At 38.2% G+C, this 9537-nt stretch overlaps 1 protein-coding gene across 1 annotated transcript; it reads right to left on the minus strand.

The window, feature by feature from the left end:
- Positions 1–5331: 5331 nt before the first annotated feature.
- On the minus strand, positions 5332–6525 carry LOC134203934 (jerky protein homolog-like). The gene has a single exon (XM_062678771.1). The coding sequence runs from the start codon at positions 6523–6525 to the stop codon at positions 5332–5334; it is 1194 nt and encodes a 397-aa protein (XP_062534755.1).
- Positions 6526–9537: the final 3012 nt, after the last annotated feature.

The following is a 9537-nucleotide window of genomic DNA, read 5'->3' on the forward strand; positions in this document are numbered from 1 at the left end:
ATTAGCCGCTCTGTTGTTGTTTTGTAGCATTGCCATGCCGCCCGCCGCGCCTTGATGGGATTCATTCTGAGATTCTCGCGAAAACAAAGAATGAACCGGTGACAGAATGGTGATAATTCTCAGGTGATAATAGATTCGTAATGCATACGAGTTCAAGTTCACCGAAAATAAACTTTTTTATTAAGGGAATATTTTGGCTTCGAAAATTGAAGTTGTATTCTAGGTTTCTCTGGAACTATATTAGTATGTATGTACACCACCCGCCGATTGTCGCTTGAAAACACGCAACTGCGTAAATAACGCTGTTGGTGGAATAATCGATCTAAGATTTTTAAGGTGCAACTTCTTAGGAATTTCGATCATCCAGTTCACTAATTGCATACTGATATATATTGATCCTATGGAAACTAGCAAACAAACTTTTCGCGGCAAACAAAATGAGCGAAAAATGTTTATTGTTCTTCAGAGTATTTTGTTTGAAGAGCAATTTCTCGCTGAAAAAGTTCGTGGGTGAACATCCAAAGAGCTCCTCAGATTGAATCAGTTTTTCGAACCCTGGATTAACCCGTTTCAGTTTGGGCCAGATAGTGGAATTGAAAAGAAGCTGTTTTTCGGATAGTAGTTTGTGCAACTAGTTGCAAAAAGATGACTTTTTTCAGCACGAGTTGTACGTTTATCCAACGAGGCTTGCCGAGTTTGATAAATACTAGGGGAGGAGGTTCGGTTGTGGGCACCGTTCGGTTATGGACACCCCTATGTATCTTTTGACAGATAAGAGATGCTGTCATTCTGATAACCGTCATTTGTTTGCTATAATAGCATGATGTTTTGTGCTCAATATCAAACCGGATGGACATCTCTACTTTGAACTAGAAACAAATAAATTTTTCGTACAAGAAAAACAACACGAAAGTTTCTATTTTGAGGTTCAATGTCGATTGCTATCAAAATTTGAGCGCGAATTTTTTTTTCTTCTCGTTCCAAAAAGACTGCGAAATTCGGTTGTGGGCACCTTTATTGGTTCGGTTATGGGCACCTCCATTTTATTGATAAATCATTCAATAACGTTTTACTTGTCCCTTAACCTATTTTTAATAACTTTTTAAGGCAGTTTTTATAATCAGTTTGACATAATTGTTCGAAATAATGAGTTTATTTAATATTTTTGATAAGAAAATTATTTTGAGCTTTTTAGTGTCTTCACTTGACACAAGACGAATTAATACAATTCCACCACTTAAGTCGAGTCAAGTACAAGTCACTGATGACGGCCTTACTGTTGAGGTCGAAATACGTATCTGTCAAGATACAATTAAGTGGTGGAATTCAATGGGATTGTATTAACTCGTCTTATGACAAGTAATGTTTTTGTTCTTTGGGCATGTCTAGTTATTATACACACACTTTTTGGAACAAAGCGTTGACCGATTTGCTTGCAACAAGTTGCATTCGAGTTGCTTTTCCGTTGTTTCCTATTGAAAATTAAAAAAATCGGACTTTGGGATCAAAATTTATGGCCAAAATATTTTTTTTTGTAATAAGCGAGAAAGGCACTATTGCCGTTAGGGTGATTAATCAGGATTTTTTTGACTGTGATGCATACCAATAAAAAGTAAATCAATGAAAAATTGAAACCCATTTACCTAAAGTGCTATTTTAGACCTTTCTTATGTGATTTTTTTCAACATCCTCCTTAATGCACCGAGGGAGGCATCATCACTGCTAGGTGAATTGATTTGAGTTTTTTAGCGACTCCTGGCTTTTAGAATGAATAAAGTATTTCTTTGTCTTTAAATTTTGGTGGTTTTTATTCATGCTTCTTTATTTTTAGCTAAGTTTTCAAGGGTGCCCACAACCGAACCACGAAATGAAAATGTCCAAAAATGTCAAATTTTCTAAATTGTCAATATTTTTTTCTAAATCGATGAAATCATATTAATTTATTTGCTAGTAGTAAGGTTATAAGTTCAGCTTTCGATTGCTATGCAAATGTCGACATAAGATCAACCAGGGCCAAAGTTATGGACCAAACACAAAAGGGTGCCCACAACCGAACCTCCTCCCCTACGAGTGCTGAAAATATCGAGGTTTGCAACAAGTTGCATACGCTATTTTTTTTTCATTCTTGCCAATGAATTGTGGTGCTGCAGAGAACAATCAGATTCCATGTTATCGTGCCAAATTAGATAGCTCGACAAGCCATGAAGCGATAGATGAACTTGCTTTTGGAAAATTTTGATGTCATATGTTCATCAAACTATTTTATTTATTACGGGAAGAGAGAATACACTATTTGAGCACTTACCCAAGCTAATTCAGCAAAATGTACACTCAGAAATAGACCAAACCTGTAATAACATACAAACAAATCATTTTTCATATTTTTAAAGATTTTACTTTGAAAAAAGTAATTACTTTTATAAAAGTAATCTATGCAAGATTTAATCGCTACACGCTGAGGATGCGGAGGTTATACTAATCGAGTTTAAACTGCACGTAAACGAACGTGGGGTCAACCAGGAGAAACGCAGTTAGCATAGATTTTCCTCAGAGTGTAGTCATGTAAATACTGTTCTGATGTTGGTTTTTCATTACAGCACCCAAATGAGTGCTATAATGGATTTCATGCAACTCATTTGAGTTACATAATGTTCATTAAGGCGCCCATTTCGTTGGTATGGAAAAGTAGGCCGTTTTATCACTAAAAGGCGAACCTGGTTTACAGGTATTATGATCAGGAATTAGGAAAAAAAAACTTTTTCATCTCTTGCGCTAAGAAACATAAGGGCGTGAGTGTATTGATCGTTTTCTCTTCATCGATTTTAAATTTCGCTAATAACGAATTTGACTTCGTTTCCTTCACGCTAACTTTCAACTACTCAGTGACTGAGTAAAATTGTGTTGCCGTCTCTTTTTTCCACGAAAATTTTACTCAGATTCCGTCAAAAGCGAGCCATTTGATAAAAACAAATCGCTGGGTGAAACAATTTTAACGATCGTTTTTCGGCATTGCAAGGTCAAAGAGGAAGAGTGTGCCCGCATAGAAATAAATCGTATGCTGAATACTTAATATTATATGTATTTTATAATCATCATTAGCTGTACGATACACGTGCAATCATATGATTATTCTTTTTACCGTCCTGATCATACCAAATTATTGACAGATTGTACATCTTATAATAAAGATACGTGGAATGAGAAATTAAAAATATTCTTATAAGAAAAAAATCATACATGATATAATTTGGATAGATTTTTACACATAAAAGTCAAAAATTTCTTATATAAAATGCAAGATAAAATGTTAAATAAATCTATTCTTGTTTCTCCCATTTCTGTTTGTTTCCAGAATCATCCATTTCCTTCCTTCCTACACGAGAAAACGCCTCCTTCTTTATAGTGCTAGAAGATTCAGCAAATCGGACTCAGCGGATATACTTCCAAAGGTAATTACACTAATATTCTTCTGTGATGGCCCTCCTTTAATGTGTCTCAAAACTAAAGTGTTAAGAACAGGTATTAATCGGCTGACCCTAAACGCATTTTTGTATAATAACTTCGTATTGAATAAGGATGAATACCTTCATTTATGTTTCCACGTATCATTTTTTTTAGAAAGCTTATTTCCAGTAAAACAGAATGCAAAAATGCGTGTGAACTCTGCGTTATACATAGCATTTATCATTTGGCACATAACAATAGTGAGCAGATGCCCACGTAGCGTATTGTCAACGCTTCGTTTACGCAGTGTTAAACTGAATCCAGTTGAAACCCAAAATTGGGGGCTAGCGAAGTTGGAGTTTCTCATAATCCGTACGTTAAACCTAACTTCGGAAGTGGTGCGCTGAATAGCGCTTCGGGATATGAAAACAGCGCACCACTTCCGAAGTCAGGTTTAACGTACACCCTTAATTTTTTTTACCGGGATCTCAGCAAAATGTTGAACTTTTACCGAGAATCGCACAGCCGTGCCCCAGCAAACATGTTTTTGCCGAGATTTCTGTCAAAAATGCTGATAATCAGCAAATAATTTGCCGAAAATCAGCTAACAAACGCAATTTTTGCCAGAATATCAGTTATTTATTTTGCAGGCGCACGGCTGTGCAGATTTTGCTGAGCTGCAGAAATAAAAACTGAGTGTGTACGGATTGTGACAAAATCCAACTTCGCTATCCCCAATTCCGGTTTTCAACTGGATTGACAATAAAATAGTGCGTACAAGCAGTATTGAAAGGACGCCAAATAATCATCGAGCCTAACATATGGTGTGAAGCTTCAATTCGCACCTTATGCGTATACATCATAATGCATATGGAAGGCGCCATCACCACCTTTTAATATCTTTCAACATAATTTACAGATAAAACTGTTGAGTGGACGTCTATACGGGAGAGATTCTGCAAACGCAGCTCATGCATCCAGTTTCCCGCGTTTGATAATGATGGCGACTGTGGCAAAACATGTTTTGAGAAGGTTATTGAGCAATAAATTAAATATTACAGAAATTTTTTAGTGGTAACTTATTTTATTATAAACTGAGGAAAGAACAAAATACTATCCTACCGAAATTTGTTAAATAATATTATACATATTTTAATACCTAATCAGTGGCGTAGCCACAGGGGTGATTTTGGGCATAAAACCCCCCAGAGACAAACTTTTAGAACAAATTTTTTTTTGAAAAAAAAAATTGTTCAGAAAACCCCCCCCAGAACAATTTTCTGGCTACGCCACTGACCCTAATCGTATAATTGAAAGATTATCGTACATCGTTTAATTCGGATTAACAGCTGAATAATTGAAGAATCTTACTATTTATCGTCTCTGTTGAATATAATCAAAACCCGAATGATCACATGAGACAAAAATGAAGATAAATCAATGATTCATGGTAAAATTGCTTTGCGAAAATACATGCAAAAGTTGATGTTTTTGAATGGTAACGATACTTATCAACCCATTCAATGTATCATCCAAAACCAAAATATTATAAGGTATATCGTAAATATCATTTATGCTATAATTAACGTACAGTATTTTAGATGATTCCGTAAAACAATTATAATTTTCTATAATCAAAAAACGATAACTAGAAAAATCGTTGTATACAGTATCCCCCCGCTTATCCGGACCTCTCTAATCCGACGACTCGTTAGTCCGGATCTCGCTAATTCGGAATTTTCCGGATTAAAAATAATTTAACTTGGCATAGTTTTTTGTTTCGTACAAAGTAAAAAATAAATCACATCAGATTTTAAATTTGTAATTAGAAGAGAACTTTATTCAATAAAACAAATGTTATAAATTCAACGATCATACTGACGACACTCAATATCGTTTGTTATACTCATGTTCCATTAACTTATTCTTCGTAAAACGAAGCTTAGCAACTTCCGATAACATATTCTCCTTATCCAAATATTGGATAAGAAAATCAACTGACCCAATTGCACGCTGGAAATCAGTGACTGGCTCGGGTTCTTCCAACCACTCTTCTTCCATAGTTTCGTCATTATTCTCATTTTCCTTATTTTCTGTTCCGTTAACATACTCGATTATTTCGAGATCCGTATAAATACAGTTATCACCTGTAACCAAATTACCGGATGCATCTCTTACCCAATCGTCTTCCCAGCATCTGATTTCCTCCTCCGTATACACTGAATTACTCAACTTCCCAATTGATTTCACAAGAGTGTTGAGAGGGATCGAATCGTTCAGATCATTCGGTGGTGGTTCCTCCTTACGATCGTTCTTATTCAATTTCTTCCAAGAATTAGAAATTGTACATGCAGAAACTTCATCCCAAGCCTCTGCCACCCACTCAATCGATTCCGCCAGTGATATCTTTTTCAAACGGTCATCTACCGAGAATTCATCGGCTGCCAAGACCACATTCAACAAAAGCTTTTTCTTATACCTTTTTTTGATCGCATTGATTACTCCTTGATCCATAGGTTGTCCCTCAGAGGTACAATTTGGAGGAAGAAACACGACACTGATCAACCCGTCTTCTGATTCCAACGCTTTTGATCCCTCGTGATGAGCCGTACAGTTATCCAATAGGAGTAATGCTTTTGGTTCAATACCTTGTTGGATCGAAAACGCTTGAACCAACGGAACAAACTGCGTGTGAAACCACTCGTTAAAAAGCGATCTATTAGTCCAGGCTTTCTTACTGTGTTTGTAATACACAGGCAATTGAGATTTATCACGTGGCAGGCATCTGGGATTTTCCGCTGTTCCCAGGAACATCAGTGGTAGCTTATGCGTTCCATCGCTGTTTGCACATGGCATGAAAGTACAACGATTTTTAATTACTTTCCGACCGGCAGCAATATCTTCATCTTGCAGAGCGATTGTGCGATTTGGTAGAAGCTTCAAAAACAAAGCGGATTCGTCGGCATTATATATTTGCGAGGGAGACAGATCTAGTGTCGCAACGAGATCTGAAAACAGTTCACGGAAATTCTCGAATGCTGCTATATCCGCGGACGCTCTTTCGCCGGAGAGGGAAATCATCTTTAGTCCATGTCGAGCACGAAAACGATTGTACCATCCGTTGGAAGCCGTAAACTTTTCGGATGGATCCTGTAGATGCGCGAAAAAAAATTCTGCTTTTGTTTTCACTACGTCGGGTGTGATAACGTTCTGCTGCAAACGTTGTTGCAGTACCCAGATAAACAAAGCTTCCTCCATCTGTGGGTAGAGTGCCAGCTTCGTGGTACGCCTGGTTTTAAGCCCTGAAGCGCTCAGCTTATCTGAAGAGCACTTGATCCTTGATGTCATAAATTGTGCTCCTTCCAACGCCGTAGGATCTAGCCAAAATTTCGATTTTTTCACCGCGCTTCTCTATTGATTCTATTATTTCGAGCTTCTTATTCAACGACAAAGTGGTGTGCTTCCGCTTGGATTGAACCGGTGTTTGCTTTTCCATGATTCCTGTAAAGGTAATATTGATATATTGATATAATTGAATTACAAGTCAACGAATAAAAATACCTTTTACAAAAACTTTTCACGATAGTACGAAAGTTACCAAATCAGTTCAATCACTTGTGTAAACATGGAGAAACGTCAACGCATCGTCGTCATGAGGTTGACTGTCGGATTAGCGAGAGCAAACCCGATAATCCGGCCATACATTTGTCGGATTACCGGGGGGTACTGTAATTTCATTCTATTCGGGTGCTGCTTCACTTTATGGGAATTGAGACCTACAACGTACTTTATGATCATCTGCAACCTGATGTGCCTTAAGATAGACGGGTGCCGAGATAGTTATGTTTATAGACACTATAGGTTCCATAGACGAGCGCAGGCACGGTTGAGTTATTTCGATTAAGTGTGTTTTTCCACTTTTTCACACGAATTTGACGTCACACGCTGCATTGTTTGGGTTGCAATAGTGACGTCATGCTCGTTTGGCTACACTAACTGACAGTTCGTTTGGCTACACTCGCCTTCGCCTCAGCTCATCTATGGAACCTATAGTGTCTATAGTTATGTTGCTGGAACAGTATTTCGATCCGGAACCGCTGGGGATGATGGAGCTGAGGAAATTTCGCCAACGGATGCAGTGAGAAGGCGAAACCGTGGCGGAGTACATACCGGCGGTTTCTACGGGATGCGAAATATTGTGGTTTTGGAGATTATCTGCAAAATGGATTGCGAAATCAGCTGCTGTTTGGTTTACGGAATCAGCGAATCCGAAGCCGGTTGATAAAAGAAAATGGCCTTACCTTTGAGAAGGCCAAGCAGATCGCGCTTTCCATGGAGGCGTCCGGCGAAGGAGCAGAAGTGCCGAACCGATGGTTGCAGGAAGTCAACTTGATAGAAATGGGGAAACCAACCAAGAAGGGACGTAGCTACACTCCCAGCCACTAAGGTAACTAACCCTACTAATAAGTGTACGTATTTCCGTTGCGGAAGTGAGGCACACTTGGCTGACAAGTGTGAGCACAAAAATAAAATTTCCGGCCTATGCATAAAAAAGGGCACTTAAAACGGGTGTGCCTCAGCTCCAATGCCAAGATGTAAACAAGAATCGTTCAAAGAAACATTCGACAAACTTTGTAGAAGGCAGTGATGGGTCAGGAGCGGAAGGCTTAGATGAAGATCGAGTTTATGTTCGGAGATTTTCCTCAAGGTTAAAGTGGGAGGTTCGACAATTAAGTTTGTGGTGAACAGTGGTTCATTAGTATTGTTTATCAGCAGTACTGATAAAGAGAAATATTTGAGCAATCTATCATTATTTTCAACCGACGCACATTGAGCTACGAAGTTATTGTAGAAACAAAATAGGGGTCCATGGTGCTATCAAGATAGAAGTGCTGTACAAAGACGAAGCTACAGTCAAATCTCTATGAGTCGTTATTGAAGGGATCATCGACACAATGGAAATATCGAGATGTGGATTAGAAAATCTGTGGAAACCTGGGAGTTTCTGTTAGCTCTGTTGACAAAATAACTTTACGTTCTCCTTTTCCGTCACGTCAAACATTTACCAAACTGGACTTGTCTCAGGCTCTCCTGCAGATGTCTGTTCATCTGGAGGACCAACCTGTTTCAATCGGGTCCACGACGTTAGGCATAAGTACGTTAGGCATAAGGACGTTAGGCATAAGTATGTTAGGCATAATGGACGTTTGGCATAATTCAGCTTTCTTTATGTCATGGGCTGTTCTTTGGGTCATTTTATGCCTATCGTCCATTATGCCAAACGTACATTATGCCTAACGTCCGTTATGCCTAACGTCCATTATGCCTAACGTACTTATGCCTAACGGGGTATACCCGTTTCAATCGACTAGGGTGATGGATAGAGTCGCATCTGCCCCTGCAATCTTTCAAAGAGAGATATCTCAGATCCTGCAGGGAATACCGGGAGTTACAGTTTTCCTCATTGTGAAAGTGATCGGCCCCGATGATGAAACACATCTGCGTCGCCTGCGTGATGTTTTGAAAAGACTACACGAACACAATATGCGTGTGAATGTAGCGAAATGCGAGTATTGAGTACTGTGGATATGTGGTCGATCGACAAGGAATTCACAAGATGCAGAAAAAAGTTGACGCTATCCAGAAGATGCCACGTCCAGAGTACGAACTATGGTCGCCTCTCCACATCTCGATATTGAAGGGACCATAGGGAGATAGGGAGAGATCGAGGAATGGAAAATTGAAATGGGTACTAGATCCAAAAAAGCTCGTTGCTATGAAAAACGACAACAAAACAAATTTTTTTGCCTTTAAAAATATCATTTTTGTCACAAAAACTCAAATATCTCAAAACCCTATCTTTTTTCGAACGTAATTTTTTAGGGAAAACGGTCCATTATATTAGCTATCTACCATAAAATTTGGTGATGGTAAACTAATAAACAAAAAAGTTATGACATTTCAAACATTTCACAATTTTCACATATAGTAAACAAAAAAAATTTCCGTGTATTTTTTTTTCAAGAATCCTGCAGTTTGATGCTGATTTTATTGTTAAGGGCCTTGCGTGGAGTTAAACAAGTTGTTTGTATG

Source organism: Armigeres subalbatus, unplaced genomic scaffold (assembly GCF_024139115.2).
Source record: "Armigeres subalbatus isolate Guangzhou_Male unplaced genomic scaffold, GZ_Asu_2 Contig297, whole genome shotgun sequence".
In the NCBI taxonomy this organism is placed as follows: domain Eukaryota; kingdom Metazoa; phylum Arthropoda; class Insecta; order Diptera; family Culicidae; genus Armigeres; species Armigeres subalbatus.

Coding starts and splice junctions, on each gene's coding strand:
- LOC134203934 (XM_062678771.1), bottom strand. CDS start 6,525: ATGATTTCCCTCTCCGGCGAAAGAGCGTCCGCGGATATAGCAGCATTC.